Source organism: Falco peregrinus, chromosome 1 (genome assembly GCF_023634155.1).
Source record: "Falco peregrinus isolate bFalPer1 chromosome 1, bFalPer1.pri, whole genome shotgun sequence".
NCBI classification, from domain to species: domain Eukaryota; kingdom Metazoa; phylum Chordata; class Aves; order Falconiformes; family Falconidae; genus Falco; species Falco peregrinus.
In genome coordinates this window covers 123,532,031-123,554,279 of record NC_073721.1, presented here as the reverse complement: position 1 = coordinate 123,554,279, position 22,249 = coordinate 123,532,031, and the positions used below count along the sequence as shown (strand labels likewise).

Here is a 22,249-nt window from a genome sequence, read left to right as displayed (position 1 = left end):
TTTGGCATTAGTTTTCACATGGAGTCATGAGACAGGTTTCTTAGCTTTGGTGTAAACACCCAGGCTGGCTTACATCACAGTTTTTCCCATTATAATGTTTGACTCAACAACCTTATAGTTGAACATTGCCCTGTTTTAAAATGTTAAATGATCTGTGTTTCTTTGGTTTGAGGCTCTTCAGGCCAAGCACACTCTTTACCCACAAAGAAGGATTAGCAGGATAATCTAGCAAAATATTTAATTGTGAAATTCACTCCTACTGCTGCCTGCTGTAATGCTCTTCACACTGTTTGCAACCTGTGGTGTGAGCTGAGGAAAAGGCACTGCCTACCTTGAAAGGCAGGGAATGGAGCTGGACACCAGTTGCCCTATCAAAGGTAAACCAGCTGTGGATCAGGGTAGGGGTAACTCGCAGCAAAAGGGCTCTGAGAGTGCTGATATTCTGTGCCTTAGTGTACTCAGGCAGCTGCCAGCAAGAAGGACACCAACACCACACTGAGTCCTCCAAAATTGAGCCATCTGCTCATTTTCGAGGAGGGAGGAGGGAGAATACAATGTCTTCCATTTAAAAAAAAAAAAACAACTTCCCAAGGTGCTTGTAAATTATAAAACATTGTCTTGTGGCTGATCTTATAATTGGTGAGAAATTAAAAAAAATAAAGCTGTCAAAATGATAATCACTAAAGAAAAAAAGAAACCTGTGTGAGTGAAAGTTGGCAAGTCCGTTAGCAGAATGACTACTGTACTGGAAAATTACTGAGCACTGTTTATAAAGGCAATCAGACAGGAATGTTAGTCTTGGAGTCCTACTTTCGACATCAGCAGCTGTATTATTCTACTAGATTCCTTGTACTTTTTTCCAAAAAAAACCCCCCAACTTCTAGTGACCGGGTGTGGCACAACCTGTTCCCAAAATCAAGATTCACCTGATTATTTTGACCCCAGTATAACAGAGATACAGTGAAGAGTTTTCGAAGTGTGTAGGGAGAGAAAGATACAATAGTAGAGTGTGCGTGTTCCATGGAAATCATGAGTCCATTTGTAAACAGTGTTTTCTTGCTTCTGCATATTCAAACATGAACTTAGTTTGATAGCTGTAAGCAAAAAATATCTGACTGTCAATTCCACGTGACTGATTCTCAGAAATCTTTTCCAATTGTCCTTGTTAAAATTATCCAGTGTGAAATCCTGGCCCCACTGCAAGCTGGTCTGAGTTTTGCCTAACATCAGTAGAGCCACAATTTCACCCAGGTGCCTCAGAAAACTGAGCAACTTCAACACGATTTTGCATCACAAACTGGTGTTAAAGACAAAACTAGACATGTGCTAACTAGACATGGAGTTACCCTTACATGTACATTAGTGCAACAGTGTATGTTAAACCAAAAGGTATGCAATAAAATCTATTAGAAATAGAAGCCTCACGTTACAGTGCTTTAGATTAGTTTCTGTCACAAGTGCTTATTCAGACCAGCTATGTCTTGTTTGGTAGTAAATTCCTCTGTTACTTTGTTCAGCAGTAGTACAGGCTCATAACTAGTTGTAGTTAAGAGCCAGTTCTAAAGAACCAGGTTTAATAAAAACAGAAACATTTGTGTTATTGCAAATGTGCCTTTGATCACATCCAAGCTATTACTGTGAAAGCAGGAAAATTAATTTCACTGTAGCATTGGGGAGGGAACAAAAGTAATGCAATCCCTGTAGATAGTGAGTGCATGTGTGAATATGTCATGGATGTTTAGTTAGCAGAACAGTACCAGCTTGCAGGCACCGGTCTTCTGTGGGGCTCAAGACAGATATAACTAGGTGAAATTTAATGGGCTGCAATATTTACCCTAGAACATGTAATGGCTTTATGTTATAAAAGGCTACAGATCTCTGAAAGTGGCCTCAGGTCTTTTAATTGCGCTCCTCCATTCCATCCTTCAGCCTTGACTCATTTTATCTTCATGGCACTTTCTCCCAAATCCTTAGCTACAAGTCTTCATTTGCAGACATTCATCTCCCCTGGGTTTATGTGCATAGTGCTGTAGACAATTTTTTTCCTAGAAAATGTGGGAGTCTTAGGCAAGTAGGTAGAGTGGATAATTCAAGGTTAATGACTAATCCAGACCATAGAAAGATCAAATGATGAACTGAACCTCCAAAAGATATTTCAAGTTTGCTCCAGGGGCCTGCCAGATGAGTGTTGCCAAAGCAGATTAGAAGAAGAACTCCCAATTCCTCAGCAGAGATACTGAGAGGTCAGAGGTTGAGTGAGACTCAGAAGACAGATTTAAAACAGCCCTCTCAGATTGCATGTCCTGCCCATCCCAGCTTTTTGAGGCTATAGAAAAACACACCCTTGTGGGCATTTTTTAGCTAGAAAGACAGCCACTGACTGGGTAGAAAAATCTGCGCTAAAAAGCTCGTCACTTTCTTCCTAAATCTAACCACCAGCAGGGATCATCTGGCTCTTGAGTCTTCTATAGAGGTAGGATTACAAAAAATAATGCCAAGGATAAAGCCATCCCAGTGGTTGTGAGAAAAAGGAGTGTGTTTGTCACATAAATCAGTGCTTGTTGGAAAAAGACAAGCTCTCCAGAGACTCCAGCTAGAGCACTCGCATGGTCCAACAGAACATAGGTTGTAACCTAGGAGGGAAAGACCAAACTGAAAAGAACTGTGGTGTCAAGCAATCCCTAAGATCAGTTTACAGGCTTAAAATGTAACTGGAAGCCAAATGCTCTGTATGATATACACGGGGCTTAGTGTATAACAGTTAATTGGCTTAGTTAATAGTACAGAGCTAGCTTGGTGTTTTGAGTTAGAACAATGGAATTATTTTTACATTTTCATAAGAAAAAATACTTACTGTTTTTTAAAAAAATGAAAAGTAACTCTTATTCTTAAACATATCCAGGTGTGTCCAAAAGGTGTAATGACAGATAGAGAGGAAAATCTGTCTGTAGTATAATTTAATAGTAACCATAATGTGATACTACTTGTACATCACATTTTTCTTCCCTGTATGTATATTACTTGCAGATAGTAATTATGCTAATACCTTGCTGCACATGCCTTTTCCAAATATGAACTGGCAGGAATTTTCATATTTAACCACTTTATCCATACATCCCTTATCTTTCCACTTTGGTTGTGAATGATGTGGTTGAAATACAGTTGCAGTGATTCTGTGTCAGAGGCACTAAAATATATTTTCAGCTGCTTATGAAGGGAGCTTTGGGAGAACTGTGGAGGAACATCAGCATGCTGCCAGTGCTGCACATACGACTCGCATTTACTTGTTTGCCAGATCATTTTACAAGCCATTGAACCAAGCAGAGATTTTACTGAGAGGTTGAAGTTTTGTGGTCAAAGTGATCATCCCCTTGATGCCTTTGAAAATAGCCTACTTTACTGATATTATTATTCTTCTTCAAATATTTAATCTGCCACTTGTCTCTTGGGTATGAAACTAAAACCACCACTTTCAAACAGCCTTTAATTTCTAAGTATTTTGATTCCATGTAAGCAGCCGTTGTCACCAGTCAGACAGAGTGAGCTGTGAGGTTTCAGTGATCCTTCACATCATTGCCCCACCTTGTTGTAACCACTGGGCTTGGACCAGGGGTGGATGTAGTCGATCGGTAGCTGAAGCTGGCCATACAGATGCCACTCTGACAAAAAAGCTGGAGACTGCATTTTCACCACAGGCACAGCTTTATATTGATTCCCTGGGGTTTGGCTCATGCCCTGTGCAATCATTCTTCTCATGATGATGATAATATTTGGGTTTTCTGTGCCAGTTTCCCAGTTACACTGTGTCATATCTGTGCTAGAGCAACACTAACTAGAGAACACCAAACACGGTAGAAACGAGGTGATTTCTCCCATCCAACAACCAAAAAAATATATATGAAAAAGGCATTTTTTTTCCTGAAAGGAAAGTCATAACCTTACTTCTTAAGGCACCTTGGAAATAGTCGGCACGCTGCGTGCTGCCCATCCTAAATGCAAGCTCACAGACGGCCTCTGCCAAGAATGTATTTTTATCTTTCTGCTTTGCTTTCAGTCCCTTTTTCTTTTGCCAGTAGCTGTAGATCACAGTGGGAGTACAGTGCTGAAGTGAATATTAGTTCAGCAGAGCCTGTACAGAAACCGTTCCCGGCCCGGTGACTCACGTTCAGCTCATAAAGCAAAGTCACTCTTGCCCCCTCCATGCATGCCCTTGCTGAGCGGTTCCTTCACCCAGATAGATAACTCCCTCCACATTTGCTCTGACAAGGCAGAGCCCAGCTGATATCAAGGGAGCCTGGCTATTAATTTTCATGAACACTAATTTCTGCACTTCAAGGCTATTTTTGTCAGCTTTTCAGCCCTAGTAGTCGATTACTCAGCTGGCATTTTCCCATTCTGTAAGTAAAATACTAAGCACTCAGCCACAGAGATGCACCAAAACTACTGTCTAGAGAAACACGTTTGGTGTCTTGCCAGCTGTTTTAGCCAACAGAAATTCACAGATGTGTCAACTGCTTTAATGCACAGGAACATTTGAGCGGGGCCCTGTTCCACAAAAGACAGATGGCCAGCCTGCCCGATCCCATCCTGCTCAAACCAAATGGCTTCTGCCTTCACTGTCAATGCAGTCGTCAGTGCTGTCACACCAGGTCATCAGTCATAGCATTTGGCAAATGAATGCCTGACAATTGCACCAAGTGAAGATGTTTCTACAAAGTGTGCTGAATGATTTTTCCCTGTTCAGGAATGGGAAGATGGAAAATGGTTGTTTTATTTGTTTAGGAGAAGTTTACACAGCAATTTCAAAGGAAATTTGGTTAATAAGTTGGCACATATGGTGCTCTACCTGAAATATGGGACCCTTCAGCAAAATCACATAGTATTTCTGAGCAGACTTGTTTTTGAGAAGTCTTATTTGAGCCACTTATCATAAGAGACAACCCAGGACTGGGTGACAAGTAAAAGATTCATGGTGTAAGGATACTAATTTTGATGACAGTCCTAAATAACAGACCAGAAGGTTAATTACCTGGTGAGAAAGGCATGATAGCCTTCCGGTGCACAGTGCCTGCACAGTTATTGTTCCAGTCTTTCACTTCATACAGGAATGCCTGTAATTACAGAGAACATGTTCCTCATTGACAGATTGCAGGAAGCATAAATATCGGTGCTGTTTGTCTTTAGGAAAAGAATTGTCCCTCCGTACATACTTCCTAATTCAGATTCTTCGCAGACATTTTATTCACTTCCTCCTAGCCCAGCTCTAACCACAGTGGTGCTTACAGCACTCGCTGGAGTCAGTGGGAGCCTTTCGGTTGGCCGTATGCTGGGCTGGAAGGCAGCAGGGTGTGAGTGCCTCGTTTCCCTTGCGTGCCCACAGCTGGGACTGCTCATAGCAGCCATGCGTTCCTTACTTTGGAGGAACCCTGACACCTCACAACCTTGTGCTGGGTGTTTGCCAAAGAGCCTTTAAAGACATAACAAAGCAAACAACAACAACAACAAAGGCCATGTATTTGTTCCCAGCACCCTTTGATCAAAGGGGAAGGAAATGGCAACTGAAATGTGCTTACAAAGTAAATGAATCCCAAAGGCTCAGAGAAATGCTCCCATCCAGGCTGCGTTATGGCACATCCTTGTGAGCTACGGCACCTCTGAAACAACATTGTAGGATCCTTTCTCTAAGGAAAGTCTTGGGTTTTTGAGTGCTTCTTGAGCCTTAGCAATTAAATTCAATTCAAGCTTTTTAAGAATGAACGTGGCCAGTTATTCTCCATTTTTGAGGCCCCTAATGCCATGAACTTCAAACAGATGAGATTCCGATTAAACATCCTGGAAGGCCCAACTGTGAAAAGTGAAATTTCATCAGCGGCCGTGAAAGGCAGGAGCTGTCTTTGCCTCCCAATAGTCTGGGATGTAGAGGATATATATGCTTTGAGCTCATATAATGGCAGGCTAGAGAGGGAGTGGAGGAAAGCCAGGCTGGGCTAGGTGTCTGGCTGTAGCATCATCCCTGTTTGTACGCAGTAAGTATAGGTTCTCTGCACAGCTCCACTGCACAGCGAAGATGTGCATGAGATGTACGAGCCGTTTTTCCAGGTATCTCTCAAAGGCTACAATATTTGTGGGATAGGGTAATCTGCAGACAAGTCTGTCTTTAATTGAGGTGAAAAATGCAGCCACATTGTAGAGACTGGGGGTTAAAGGGAACTACGAAGAGTTTGTGTTTCTGTCTAACATGGAGAGAGGAGTGGATATTCACTTGTATACCAGCAATTTTCTGCTTCACACACTTCATCTCCCAAAGGTGATCAGATGATCTCAGCACGACAGCAATATAGCATCATCAAAGGACCCAGAAATCTAGGAAGAGTTGTCCATTTGTCACTGCTTTTAAGTGAAGCTTAATGTTTTATCCCACCAGTTTTTAAACATTTCTTCTCTGGCTTCTTCCCAGCTGGGTGACTGGCCATTGGAGTCCCTGCTCTGCTACCTGTGAGAAAGGTGTCCAGCACCGGGAAGTAACTTGTGTTTATCAGCTGCAAAATGGCACCTACGTTAACACGAGAGACCTCTACTGCCTTGGCAACAAACCAACAACAGTACAAAGCTGTGAAGGACGGGACTGCCTTTCTATCTGGGAAGCATCGGAGTGGTCAAAGGTAGGAACTTGAATCAAGAAAGGAGCCAGACTCCACACAGCTCTGGATACACTGGCCATAATCCAGCGAAGTGCTTAAAATTAAGCACGTTCTCACAGTCAGCATACTCGGTGCCTCATAGTGTTGGGGCACTGGGTAGGATTGTCATTTGTTGAGATGGTCAGTTTGGTGCTGAGGTTTGTATTCCATACCAGATGAGTTATTAAGGCAGGTTTTAGATATCATGCTATAGTAACTGTATCTTTCTATCTGAAAACTCTGACCAGCAGGAACAAACATTTCACTGACCTGAGGCCAAAAGTATAGTAACCCACCAGGGCTTCTGGCTCCATTTAAATGTGGTCTGAAACAAATACCAGATTTATCAACCATCTGCATGTTACAGAGAATGTACAATCTTTGGGTGTTATCCAACTTCTTTTGTGTAATTCCAGGAACATGGAAAAGCTGGTTATACTTTGTATAAAAGATGCATCTCCACACAGTTTCAGAATTAATAAATTATTCTCAGATATTATAAATGCATTTCAGATACAAATGATGTGTGGTCTAGGCATCCTGTGTTTGTTTAGCAACAGAGTGAACCGGGAGTATGCCTACAGTTCATGACTAGAACTCAGCTAATACAGAGCAACTTTGTACTTTGTGAGTAGCAGTCCTAAGGGGATGTCCATGTTAATTTTGGTAATTGTATCTGTTAGGCTCATCTGAACAATGAGATAATACTCTTGGCGCAGTACTTACAGCTCTACCAGTCTCATTCCAGACTGACTGTGTTATGGGACTGTCCACCAACAGTCATTTCTGTGGGACGGATCTTTCCTTGTTACTTATCTCTATTTTGAAACAGTGAGCTCCTGTTTAAAGCATTGTGAAAGAGCTTTTGCAAAATATTATTGTTAGAAGTGTGCTTAAAAAGTTGCAGAAGCTCAGGATACAAAGGATCTTGCACTGAGAAACAGCGTCTCTTAACAAACACAACATGGCTCCATTGTCCACCTTTTGAACAGGAAATCTTTGTTTGGCAAGTGAGATGATAGTTAAGTGAGAGTACTGTTTCCTTTCAGTAGGACACGGTACCTGTTCACTAATGCATGAGATTTGTTTTCTTTCTGAGTTCTTTCATTTCAAAAGATGTGGAGAAACACATCAAAGTTTTAATATGTTATCTGATAAGTCTTTTGTACGTTGTATAGGAGTAACCCTTTTCAGATGGTGCCCTCTTTATTTCTCATAGCTGGACCAGCTGAAATGTTTATAGCTGAGACTATTCTTACAGTTCCTACCTGGTTTATATGGGGATTTTTTACTTGGGTCTTTTGTTGACAGTCCCAGGCCACTTCTCTCTCCTTTTTATGAAACAGAGTAAGTCAAGTTACAAGACTTTTTCCAGAGTGGAAATCCTCCATATTTCTGACCACATAATACGTTTGCAAATACATCATATTTTTAGATCATATTTTCAGTAACTGGCTTACTTTTTATTTGATAAATTTATTTACCTTTTGTCGTGCCTGTAATAGCCCACTCCTGATTTTAAATTGGTTCTTGTTCTGGCACATTTCTGCTATTATGTAGCACAGTTGACTCCAGGACACTTCTGATGCTTTGCCAGTTTGAACACTTCTCATAACTAGGACTTTCTTCAGTGGTAATCACTTTAATCCTTAACATTTTAATCTGATGTTGTGGAGTAAATATCACAGTAGTGGTATCATTTTATAAATCATTTTCTCATGTATGTTTTTGAACTTTTTGGTTATACAACAAAAAACAGTTGACCACATTGATGTCTGGTCCCCAACCAAAAATGTGTGTTTTTAAAGCAAATTCCAATGCAATCTTTGTTGTGGAAAAAATTAAGTTCCCCTTTTGTTGCCAAAAACTTGAGGTTGTTTTGGACAAAACACTGCTGAACCCGTTTGTAATGACAAAAATACTGTCAGAAAAACGTGAATGTTTCTACTGTTAGGGAACTAGAGTAGAAAAAAAATATAGATTTCTTTCAAATAAAGGAGCTGTGTCTTAACTGCAAAGTTGTGTTGGTCCTTCACAAAACCTTGTGGGATTTGACTAAGTGATTTGTTAATAAAATAAGACCTAATGATCTCAGCAGGACACTCAGGGACTGCGCTCATTAATTTGTAGACTGCTCTGTTGTGGAATCTCTGTAAAATCTATATGTTAAGCAATTCTTCATGAAAACAGAGGACTTGGGGAAAGAAAAAAACTCTTAAAGAGGGTGATTTATATGTGACCACCAAAGATCTGTTGGAAACTTTTTGCAAATGCTGTTTTGTCTAGGAAAGTATATGCAGTATTAATCTGTGAATTACTTAAAAGCTTGTGGGAAGAACAAACAGTTGGTGTTTTTCCCAGACTTGCTTGTAAAACCCACCTAGAGATTTCTCCTACTGTGAAAAATACTCCCACTTCAGTTTGATTTACTTTGAGTAAATTGCACCATTTGAAAGATTTTATATATTGTGCTTTGTAGTTTGAGATGAACGAGTGCAACCCTGAGGAGTCCACCCTGAGGGCTGAGGAAAATGATATATAATTTGGGAAAGTCTATACAACTTGGGGCAAATTCATGGCTTTAAGGTACCATTTAGGGAGATCCAGCTTGGGATCTCTGGCAAGTCTTGTGCTCTGAGAAGTCCAGCAAAGCAATTTCTGGAATTCTGCAAAGCCTGAAAGAATTCATCCCTGTATCTAGCAGAACTATACAATTGTGCTTGTTACAAAGATGTTACATCCGTAAGGAGGTCACGCCATGAGCAGCACATAGTAAATTAAGTGGAAGGTTTCCCAGATTTTCAAGAAGTCACTTTGTAGTGCTCTGATGTATTTAAAGGCATGTCTGTTTGCTTGCCAGCTCATAAACGCTTGTCATTCATGTCCTTAACAAGGCCAGCAGGTCAGAACTGCCTGGATTGTATTTTTAAGATGGTTAGACAGGCATGCTGAGATTTGTCCATTTGATGTAATTTATATCAAGCTGATGCTTGTTTCCAGCATAGACCCCCTGGATGGAGAAGCTTCTTGGAATACGTTCAAAAGACCTCACAGAATATCTCATATCTTCACTATTTATTCAGTGTCAAATCAACTGTTTTTTCCATGCTGATCCCCTGAAGGGGAGAACTTGACATGCTAGAGGAGGTTAGTTTTTATCTCACTTGGTACATATATCATTTTTCCACCCATCTGTCCCCAGTGGGTTTTCAAGAAAATTTCTCACTCTTAACCACTGCAGTGGCATGAAGAGCAGAGAGACTAGTTATGCTGGTTTGTAGTGGCATGCATTTAGATGGCTGTGACAGCATCAGCAGATCTGTTATTCTGTTACTGAACTGGTTCTTTGAAACAGAAATTCTTTGTCAGTTCATGCCAGTGTCCTTTACCCACCTAGCAGTCAATGAAATCAAGACCAATTCCCCAGTAAAACATCATTTCCAGCCAACCCTTGGCAAAGATAACACATGGGTGACCAGATATCCTGCTCTTTGGAAGCTACTTGCATAGGGCCCAGAAAAAAAAAAAAGTTATCATTTCTAGGCATCATGTAACAGAAGACAAATACCTGTTGTTTTGCAGTGTTCGGCAGACTGTGGCAAGGGTATTCAGAAAAGAACAGTGACATGCACAAATTCTCAAGGAAAATGTGATGCAGCCACAAGGCCAAGAGATGAGGAAGAGTGTGAAGATCACACAGGCTGTTATGAATGGAAAACAGGCGATTGGTCTAAGGTAACAGTGAACACTACATGGTATTCTTTGTAAGTGCAAAGATGTTCTGTGCTATGCTTCTGTGTGCTGTCTGCATTAATTTGAAGTTTAAATATTTGGAAAGGAAGGGTTTAACTGATTTTAATTGGAGGTTTTGCTGGGTTTTAAACTTTTCCTCTTATGCCATTTATAAATCAAACATTGCAACACAGGCTTGTGGATATGACCCAGCAAGTTTTAGAGAAGTGTATTCCAAGCAGGACAGAAATGAGTATTAATGACAGTTTAAACATCCAAAGGCAAAACCTACACAAGATTCCCACCACAGGTGGACTCTCTTGTCAAAAAGCTACTTCATAAATGATGCTCAAACTGCTTTCCATATTTCAAGAAGCAAACTCTTAACAGTTCTGGTAGAATTCTACAGAAAAGAGCTTATTAACATTATCTTCCAGGAGTGTAGGAAACTAAAGAGGTGTCCCATGCCCAGCCTGGGCAAGCTAAAAAGAAAATAGAAGGTTGGTTTCCTTGAGTGTAAATATATGTTAAAAATTTGTACTTTGAGTTACGAACCTAGTCGCTGAGAAAAAGGGAAATCTCGCAAGGGAGCTGTGGTGAGAGTTTTGTCTCCCTTAAAGCATCATAATGGAGTTGAGAAGAGAGCTGGACCTTAGTCTTCACATCCCACAAGTCATAAATCTGAAGTTTTGGGAGAATTGTTGTTAAGCTGAATACTACTGGGGGGAAGCACAGGGAGGCCTTAACAGACACACAGAAACAGAGGGTAACAGAGCACTCACAGCTGAGTTCCCTTCCTCTGCCTCATGCAGGTCCTGCATGCAGAGCCAGACAGTATACTGTTTTATTACCACAGATGCAAGACTAGAGCTGCGCAGCTGAATTTCATGCTGGTCTGGGACCTACACAGCATAGTCCAGTCCTAGACTTACTCCAGCCACCTGAAATGAAAGCAAGCCATGATTTTAAAGGCAGAGCCAAAACCATCAGTCCCTTCCTCAGGGCTGGATTTTACCTTCACTTAGGCCTGCCTGAATTTAGTTTCTCCAGTGACATCAGTGGAATTAATTCCGGAATGCAGTGGCCTAAACCAGAGCAGACTCTGATCTGTATTTGCGCTCTGATCTTAAAGTAATAGGTAGTTTTGCTTGGGAAGGAGCCTGGCAATGTGAGAAACTCAGCTTTTGCCAGTGTTGTTCATAAAGCATCCTTTACATTACTGACTTCATGTTTGCATAAAGAACTAAAATTTCCCAGGAATATTATATTCCAGCTTGGTTTTATCTTATCTTTGCAACTGTACTGTTCTTTAAACAGAAAGCCTACTTCGTGTTCTGGAATGTACGGCATGTGCAGAAACCACTGGGATACAGTAGTTGCATTTTGCTTTCCAAAAACCCAAACTCCAGCAAGCAAAATCCACTGAAATAGAGGCCCACGATGGGCAAATTGGCTTATCTGCAATTGCTTTTTTTTTCACATTGTGATTAGGAATTACAAATATTTTCAGATCTACTCTGTCATAGATACATGAACTTAATGGTGTCAGTGCTGGAGAATGCATTAAGAACCAATACATTAAGAATGTATTAAGAAATACAAAAGGTTTGCATTTACGCTGAGCCAGGAATTTGTATCACAGAACGTTTAGAGTAATGAACATTATTTTATTCATAACCTGGCACATGGAGTCTATGCAAGCTGGCCAAAACAAACAGTTCCTGTGTGTTAACAGGTGAAATAATATTATTTATTTATTTATTTATTTGTGGGCTGACAAAACATTTTGGCATGCAAATTGACCAGGATTCTCTTTATAGAGAGGAATATGAAATAATTGTGTATTTTCTGATTACATGGATTGAAAGTTCAGTATTGTATGAATGGTTCCAATCTGATAAAGATGTTGGCTCACTGCTAGAAAGGCTGCAATCATACATTGGTCACAGTAAATAGTGTTGTTGATGGATTTAGTGTCTGCATGTGAGCAGGACAGAATAAGTGCAAAATCACTTGTTATTTGCAATTCTTAACTCAGGATCAGAATCCTCCCTGTGTAAAAGGGCACAAAAGCTTATGTGCTGCGTATGTGGCCTGCTTCTGTCTGCAGAGAGCTTGTGCCAGCTCTCTGCTTCCCAGGAATTTCACCCCATGTGAGTCCAGCAGGATGTTCTTGGACTTTGATTTGGTTTCTAATGAGCGTTTAAAATTCTAGACATATTGGTTAATTCTGACTGGACACTTAGGTCACACAATTAGATTCTTATTCTCTGAGTAGAGGGGTAAACAGAAGGCACCACTGGATTGCTAGAAAAGGATATGGGTAGATACAGTTCTCTGAAGAAAATTTATTGTCCCAGCAACTCAGATAGCTGAAATGTTTGGTATGGAATTCAATTCATCACAAATCCTGAGCAAAGGATTTTCATCATGAGGATGCAGAAGCTTTAATGCAGGGCTTAGACTTTGAGGGAGAGCCTTTACAGCTATCAGTGACTCCTCTTTGGTGGTGTCTGGCTTAAAACACTTCCTCCTTTAAGGAGAAACAGAGTCTGCAGCAGTTAGATTATAGTGAACTCTAAAATTCACACTTCCAGCGCAAAATTCCATTGTAAAACATTTGTTCCCAGTGCTGTAAAAATTGCTTTGAGAGAGTTTTGTGCTGACTAAGATGGAAACTTTTTCTATTAATACAAATTGATCTCAGAACAAGCAACAACTTTCTGCAATTAATGCATTGTGAGTTTGTTACTGATTGTTAAGAATCATCAGGGAAGCAAGATTTAACTAACAGTAGTAATTATCACAGACTAAAATAAGGGGCTTTGATGCTTTATGTGCAAACAGCTTGCATGATGACTTGGCCTCCAATCCTTAATTTCGCAAACTAAAATCTTTTGAAGATACTAGGAAGTCATGCAAGAAAAAGGCAAAACCTCACTGAAAAAGTCAAGTCCAGATAAAACTTGTAAATAGAACAATCTGCTTGGGTGGTAATGACAGACTGTTATTTTTATATTAGTAGTAGTATTTATAGAATACGTGGACTCTGTGCATGAGAAGACAGGTCAGTTCCCTAAGGAACTCCCAGCCCTATATGTTTAACTCGCCTCACATCTGACAGCAGTGAGTATGGTTATGCTATAGAAGATCTTGGATCCTGTTGCATTCAGAAAGCACAAGAGTGGGCAGCAGTAAAATCTCCAAATCTATGCCAGGAAGGTTGTGGGTTTATGTTCTCAAACCCTGGATCCACTTCTGTGTAGAAGAGGTGAGGGCTGGAGGCATGGCCATGCTGATCTTTAACCTGCACCTCATCCACTGGCCTTAGTAACAGCTCTGCAGCCAATGCCTGTCCACGTTCTGAAGAAGAGGAATTTTATTGCATTTTCTGTCAGGTTTATTAGCAGATGATCCTTACTGCATATTATAGCTGTGGAAAGCATTTGGAGCTAATTGAGCAGATCCAGCAAGCAGTCTTGGCTGTGATATTTGTATATTCCTAGTGTATTTGCAGCGTATTTCAAGTGTTGCATGAGGAAATGATAAATGTAGTTCGCTTTGCAAACACATAGGGCCAGGTCTGCAAAGTTGTTTTAAATGTCTTTCTTAGTCCTGTAATTCTAAAGTATTTCTTAGTCCTGTAATTCTAAAGACAGAGTATTCTTCTGTTACTAGTAACCATGTGTAACATCTATTACCAGTGCTATTAAACTTGCAACTTCCCTGCACTACTGCAACTTCTCTTTTAAACCCCTTATCTCAAACGGATATAATTATTTTTAGCATTTAACACAAATGGAGCATTGGTATTATGAGTTAGGTAACTAAACTGTTCCTGACCTGAGAGTCTTTGAACGTAGTAGAAAGATAGATTGCACAGTAAGAGACCCGTTGAAGGTGTTAACCTCAAATATTTTTTTAATTTTTTTATTCTTGCCTAGATTCTTCAGAATTGCAATTCATTATATCATCCTTTTTTATATATGATGCAATATACAAATGGGAATCCAAGCCATTCAATTGTTTCTTCCAAAAGGAAATTCCACATCCAGTTTGCATTCAGTTAAAGAAACAAACATCTCATACACGCTTTCTACTTTGAGATAGTTCCTCCTTGTTTGAAATCTGAGCTGTTAAATGTTCTAGCGGTGGAAGCATTTTTACATTTTTGTTGTAGCTGTGCTAGTCAAAAGAACAAACACAGGTTGCTCAGTTTCCCAACACTCGCCTCAGACACCTAGGCTGCTGAAAATGTGCCTCTTGATGCTTTAGCAAGACAGCAGTTCGTTCTTTCATGATGAATTGTATTTTGCTGACAAACTTTATGTCAAGGATTACATTCCTGTGAAGAACGCAGGCAACTCGTGAACTGAACGTGTCTTTCCATATGTGGCTGTCCAGGAAGCTTAGCAGGGCGCACAGCCTGAGTCCGTGCCACCCGCCTGCTTTAGGCTGCACTTGAAGGGAGCAGCTGCAGGACTTGGACTTCACGCTGAAGTCTGCCTTGACTCACGCAGTTGAAAACATGTCCCAGATGATGTGGGGGCGCACTGCTGGCCTGCTGCAGGGAGATGCAGGCTTCATTTATTGGCTGGCTATGGTGGTGACAGAGGTCAGTTGTGCTTGAAGGTGAACAGCACTAGGGACTGCTTTTTAGCTACCCAAGGCTCCCCGTGTGCCCTCAGCTCTCACCCCTTCTGCTCTAGTAGTAATGTAGCACGGAAAGCACTTGGGTGCAAATGTACAGGCCAAGGCTGTATTTTTTGAGTTCCTTTTCTCCAGTTGGCTCCTAGACTCTTCTAGGGTATAACTGAAACAGCAAGATCATATAGCAGGAGCAATCCTCCACAAGATTTTTATGGATTTTTCTTCATTTCCAGTTTCACTTAATTGTTTCACTATTTTATATGCCTCAACATACTCTATTTCTGTCCTGTGACTGAAGTACTGTATTTCGAGCCAATAGCACAGAATGCTTCAGGGTTCCCAGTTTTTTTTTTTTTTACTGTTCTCCTTTTAACTGGTATTATATCAAGGAAGGTAGAATGGCAAGCAAGATACGCTGCTCCATCGTTAGTGCTGACTTTCACAAGGCTGCATTTTCAGCTTTGTGGATAGAAGTTTAAACATGCAACTTCTGTCCCTCAGGCAACAATTTAGCTCATTAACCTATTATATTACATAGACCAATAAAAAGATTTTTAGAAGAAGAAAGATACATAGAAGCCTTGTAATATATGGGGTTTGCCATATTTTTTCTTTGCAGTTACAGTAGGTGCTCTGTAAATACCAAGGCCTATATTAATCTCAGATAACCCAATGTAAAGCCAGGGTAACTGTCTTTCATTCTTCCCTACAACCCACTGGCCGCAAGCCAAGGATCTCACTCAGCACAGTGGGTCAGATATCAGTCTCTCTTACATTAGTGTAAATCCAGATTAATTCAGCCACTTAAGTTAATGTAAGCTTATGCCAATGCCATGCAGATCAGCATCTGAGCTGATGGCTTGTACAAGATCTTTGGGTCTTGTGTAGGAACCATCACAGATGCATGCTCTCAGGTGAAAACAGAAATATATGATGTCAAGCTGGGGTTCAACTAGGAGAGAAGGTAGGGGAGAAATCTTTTTCTACCACTTTACATCTTGTATAACCACCTGGCACAACTTTCACTGGATTCAGAAAGATTATACACTCCAGAAACTGGAAAGGATCAGCTTGGCAAAGCGTTATGTTAAACAATATTCTTGTTGCCAAATAGTGTCAGTAGTGATAAAGCACATCTGAAAAATTACCTATAGCTGTCTGCCTTCCCTGGACATCAATAGTTGCCAATTTTTTTACAGTATTTTGCTCAGCCTATGAAATGCTAGCTATAGGAGAATATTAACAATAGGGAGGAAAAAAATCTAATTTCCTATGAGAAAAATACCGGTTTTGTGCCAGACATCAAGGTGTTTCATACTGAAGATCGGCAGTCATTCATCACAATGGGTGGTAACAAGGATTTTATAATTATAAATTAATTGTTTTGGCAGGCTTCCAAATATCTAAGAGATAAAACCTCTAGCCTTGCAGTACGCCATAAAACATGTTGGAGTTGGTTTTGATTTTGGGTTGTTGTTTTGGTTTTTTGGGGAAAGGAGGGGGGTGGTGTCCAAAAAACACTCTACAGTCTTGCAGTGCCAGGAAGGCATGTTTTCTGAGTTCCAAATGTTTGGGAACATGAACAAAATCCTCTATACGCCTCATTTTTAATGATTAATTCACATTACATGATAAGAAGAGTAAATCAAGGACAGCTGTGTTATAAATATAGAAGCAAACGGTCCTTTGTTCTAACATTCATTACAAATTCATGGCTTGACCCACCATCTGTTTATGATAAACTATGGACAACTTGTTAATTCTTCATAAAGGTCATAAATAAGTTCAGCTTCTTCTACCTTGGAGAAAATAACTTCTCTTGTTGAATTGAGAGAAAACTTCACAGGAGGGATGATCGCTTAAAACTGCAGTTTCACATCACCGCTGGCACAACCTTTCCTGCCACTTACTTTGGCTTAGCAAACAACTTAATGATTTATGGCTGCTTGTGCGCATTCAGCACCATAGCTAGAAACTGATGTTGGAAGGGTGTCTACAGGCCTCACTGGTGCAAATCAGTTGTTCTCCAGAAGGTGATAGAGCTGGATATGACAGGAGAGGACCCAACAAGCTTTAGTATTTAAATCCTCTGCTTCTCTGGTCTTAGGCATGACTAGGACCCAGAGCATCAGAATGTCTTAAACCTAACTCCTGCCCATATGGACTGCTCTTAGTTGTACTGCTGGCTGTGGCTCCTCATGGTTCGTTCCTCTGGTGTGTGATCACTGATGTGCAAACCACAACCTTTCTTGCCAACGCGTAATCTCAAAATACCTCTTACTACAGAAGATGAGAACAAATGGCCCAAAAGTGGTTATACCAGGGACACTCCTCAATTTGGGAAAGTTGTTTCTAGTATCCTAGTAAAAATGTCATGCAGGCCTTTAGAAAGGAATATGGAAAGCCGTTGCTCTGCATTTCTGAAGTAGAATGGTACCCTTCTGAGTTTTGATGAGCTAAACCCACCCATCATCTTTAGTTTAACCTCCATTGAGGAAATGCACAAAATAAAGAAGATCTCTATGTGAGAGAAAGCTAGTGTTTGTTTTACAAAGCAGAAACCACTTCTCTCTTCTGCTGCAGTGAAATCAGTTTTGTTTCTAATACCATGGGTCATGTCACTGACCCACCAAAATCAATGGCCAGCTCCCAATGACTTCAACGAGTTAAGGATTTCAGCATAAAATTAAGAATTCTGGCACGTGGCTTGCACTTTACATATGACAAAACTCAGGGCTATTGTTTTGGGGTTTTTTGTTGTCTTCACCGTCAGTGCAAGGCATGCTAGACTTTCCTCTGTTCCCTTTATTATTTTATTCCATAAATTTAGGTAGAAGAGAAATGAACCGTCTTTAATCCAAAATAAGGGTTCTGAGAAAAGGGCTTGGGTCACTGAAGTAAAAGCTTCAGGCGGGGAGATATCTCCACGTTCCTGCTGCCATTTCACAAATCTGTCACCTTGGGCTGCTTAAAGCCCAGCCTAAGGCCCTTCTACTGCCGTGTACCACCAAGTAGAACTGATTGCTCTGTTGTGGACAAACTTAGAAATGTTTCATGCCTCCACTGGAAATATGCATTTTAGGAAAAAAAGGAAAGTTCATATGAGTTTAGCTCATATTAACTGCAGACTTTTGTCTGATCATGGGTCCATCACTTAAGTGAATTCAATTCACTGAGTCCCCTAGCCATCTGTCAGTTACCTTGTTTAGGGTAGTTGGTTAGCCTCCATTTACAGTCACTGTAAGACAGGCAGTTCCAGGTAGGAGTTTTATCTCCTTTGCTGACTTGCCTTTTGAAGAGGTAATCTCTCTGCTGACTGCAAAGAACCTAAACAGAACTGGTTCAGTAGGACGAATCCCACCCCTTTTGCTCTTTGATTCTGTGTCTCCACATCTATGAAATGTCTTTAGCTATGGTCAGAGGTGTAAATATTGTATAATGGCCGTGAAACAAGGTTTACTATCTGTACTTGTGCTAATTGCTGGCACCAGTCAGTGCAGCTGTAGTTGGAAACCTAGGCATGGAAAGTGAAGAGATGCCGACTACAGGGCTGGCTGGCCATCGCATTCCCATGTAAGCTACAGAAACAGCTACAGAAACCAAGTCCTGTTCGTGCCTTTGAGGCAATGACTGCTCCTTGCTTGCACAACATTTGCACAGCTCATCTCTGCTGGAGTTTCTGGGAACATCCATAATACAAATTATTTAGATGGTTCCTTAGTAAAGGAGAATGTGCTACAAAAAGCCCATATTAATCAGTGTTTTGTTTGAAGTGGAGCATGTTCTGTCACAATGTTATTGTCTCATGTTCCAATATAGCCTCCAGTGATCCTATTAATTGGAAGAATAACTTTTCCTTTTTTATATTTTTTATTTAAAAGCCTAGATCATTAAGTGCAATTTTTTTTGATGGAGAATTAAAGCCTCCCACCAAGATCAGTGGATTGGAAATGGAATTCCATCGTAACTATTATACTCTTTCTTGTTTTTAATGTGAAAAAGAAGAAAGCATGAAAGACAAGCCTGTTCAAATATTGCTATTCATTTTCGCTGAGTTACTCTAAGATGTTACAATGTCTAGCACCACATTTTTAAAAATATGAACAGTAGGTAATTCACCATTTAAAGTTTATACTACTCATCTGAAGAGGCTTTTGTCCCTTGAATCCTTACGACACACAATATGTATCACTGGCAGGGATTGCTATAATTTTGCAGTCTTTCCAACAGTATTTTGAGATTTATAATGACTACTGAGGCTTTAAGATGCCAGACTTCCAGAACATCTTTAAAGAGCAATTAGTATCAGCCTGCTGGTGATCTTTTGTTTGACTGTGCAAAGAGATGAAATGCAGCGTTAATTCAGCATCATACATTTCAAAGCTGAGTAGCTTCCTGTCTAGAGAATGTTCTGGCAGGACTGAGATGGCAGAGATGAGCAGCCTTTTGCTGAAATAATCCTAGTGGAGTCCTTAATTATTTTATTTTTTTTTAATAAATTGCATTTAAGTAACACTGATCATTAACTGATGAAAAACTAAAATATGTGTTCAGTGGAGCTTCAGTTCCCAAGATATTCTTTCAGGCTAACATCTGTGACAGGAGTCAGTGTGGGACTATAGCTCATATAGCCCATAAAAACATTGCTCAGCATTAGCAGCACCCACTGCTGCAGAAGCAGGTCAGCCCAAGTTGAGTTATGTGATGCCATGGTTATATAGTTGTCCATTACTATCTAGTTAACTTAAGATTAGCTTGATTATACCTTTTACATAAGGTGTTTTTCAGCATAATTTCCTTGCAGTTTTTTCAGGTGGAATAAGCAATGGAGTGTTTCCACTTTATACTTGTCACAGATCAAAACATTAAACACGCACTATAGGTGGCATGCTAGAATATGGTACCCTATAGGCAATACCATATTGTTTCACATCAATGGCTTGATCCTGTTCTTTAAATCCAGTTTGAAAACTTGTGAGGAGTAAATTCGTCCTGGTTGGTATAATGAATTAAATTACATTTCCTCATTAGCATTCACCTGGGCTGCACCGCACAAGTATTTAGAGGCACTGTCACTACCCAGAATATTCATGCATTCAGCTCTTAATCTCTGACCTCTCTGTATACAATGGAACTTTTCAGAATAGCCAAGTCAAGCTTAGTTACGCAGTGAGACATGCTGGATGTACTGGTCAGGTCTTGTTCCTTAGGGTCATGCAGTTTGAAAACACAGCTGTAGGCAGTTTGCAAAGATTGCTTCTCTCTTTTCCTTCGAAGATACTGTCAGATCAGCCATGAGCATTTTCTGCTGTAATTTATTGTTTCTTCCCATACTGAGTCAGAAGGGTATGCATTTTTTCTTGGCTAAATTAAACAAATCAGTCATTTCACAAAAGTTTCCAAATGAAAGATTGTTGTAAGCAAGACCAGATATGTTCTTTTTACAGAGCTGGGGTTCAAAAAGAAGAAAAAAGAAAGAAAAGAAAGAAAGAAAGAGAAAGAAAGAAGGAAAGAAAGAAAAGAACAAGGAAGCTTGAAAAATAGCTTACAGTTTGCTTTGGGCTAGTTAGATCTTATCAGTGAAAAGACAAAAATTTCTTTCTTTAGCATGGTGCTGTGGTGAAAGTTGACCTGGTATCTATGAAAGCATATTGCACGCTGCTTTTCAGCTAGAACTATAGAGTTTAAGTTAGCGATACTTGTAAAAAGCCTGATGTTAAGGTGTGCGGACCACTGACTTCGAGAGCACACACATGTATACTATTAAGGTCTCAGGAACGGGGCAATTACAGGACATTTGTCATTCATCTCGGATGCCGTGTTAGAATGTTATTAATAGGAACTTGTCTTGCTTTCTTTCTGACTTTCATAGAGGCAAGAAACAAGACCCCTGGGGGGAAAAACACTCTACCCTATCCTAGTGCCTTGAAATACTTGAACTCTGAAGTCAGTAAAGCATGACTCTATCTCTGAATATTGGAGCTTTAGCCATAGTGTTATCCTTGGCTTCAGCAACTTTCAGAAAACTGGGGACAAACCAATATCTTTAAACATCAGACGACTGCAAACTGATGAGTAAAGAGTAAAACCATCTTGCCTTCAGCTCAGTTATGACAGTCTTCTTGAACTATATTTCCCTCCAACAGATCAGCCTTCTAGATATTGGAGTGTGTTCAGGATTGGCTGAAGGGGTGCTATGACCTTCTGCTGGAAAAAGCAAGTCTTTTACAAAAAAGGCTAACATCTCTTAGAGGTTAGGAAAGGGACATTTTTAAAGGTGGCGTGTGGCGTGAATGTGCCCCTGCCTAGCCAGCAGCCCTCAGCTGAGGTTGCATTATCCTGGTCAGTCCTGAACAGATCACCGCCTGTCCTCTGTAGTGGTAAATCTGTACCTTTTTCTGTTCCCCTTAAACCTCAACACAGGGATTCTTTGGACTGGTCTCTCTTATGCATTCCTCCAGCTGCCCAGCAGCAGCTCTGTCCTGGCTTCATTCATTCTTACTCCTCTCTCTTTCTCTGGCTATCTTTTGTAGATCCGGAGTTGATGAAGCCCCTGACAGATCTCAGCACTTACTGTAAATTCATTCTATTTTAATACCCAATATTCTCCTGAGGCATTTTCTTTCAAAGCAATTAGACATCTGTCTGCACCTTTGGTGATTTCAAGCTTTCATATCAGTATCCTAAGGTGGAAATAGCATTCCAGTTGAAAAATCATAGCTTGGTCTTAAGGTTGGAGTTTTTCAGTGAGTAAATCTTCTTTAAGCTGATGAATACAGCTGCTGCCTTGACAATTTGTGAGTTTATTTCCTTCTGGATATCCCCACTGGCTTGCATGTTACTGCCAAAGAATGTGAATGGAGGCATTTTTGTATTCCTTTTGCCTTCTCAAGCAGTGTTTGAACTGGGAGTTACAAGGGCTCTCATTAGGTTCACTTTTTGTAACTGTTCATTAACCCTCTCTTTTTTACAGTGCTGAACAGTCCTTTGATCTTTGCATGTGGGTGGATTTCCAATTTACAATGGCTATATTGTCAGTTTAGTGAATTATGGTTAACCTACAGCAGTTTTACATATGCATTTTTCTGATAGTGATATCACTGGCAATGCCTGGTGGAAGGGAAAAAACACTTCTTTGTTTGACATGGCGTCTCTATTCAACGACTTGTCCGAGTCCCCAGCTTCCC

The 22,249-nt window shown here is 40.3% G+C and overlaps 1 protein-coding gene across 1 annotated transcript in view; it reads left to right on the top strand.

The window, feature by feature from the left end:
• ADAMTS17 (ADAM metallopeptidase with thrombospondin type 1 motif 17) overlaps nt 1-22,249 on the top strand; it is a 192,968-nt gene that overhangs the window by 158,906 nt on the left and 11,813 nt on the right. Inside the window, exons 20-21 of the mRNA XM_055792598.1 lie at nt 6,458-6,662; nt 10,263-10,415. Of these exons, the coding sequence (XP_055648573.1) occupies nt 6,458-6,662; nt 10,263-10,415 (358 nt within the window). The remainder of the gene's footprint in view (nt 1-6,457; nt 6,663-10,262; nt 10,416-22,249) is intronic.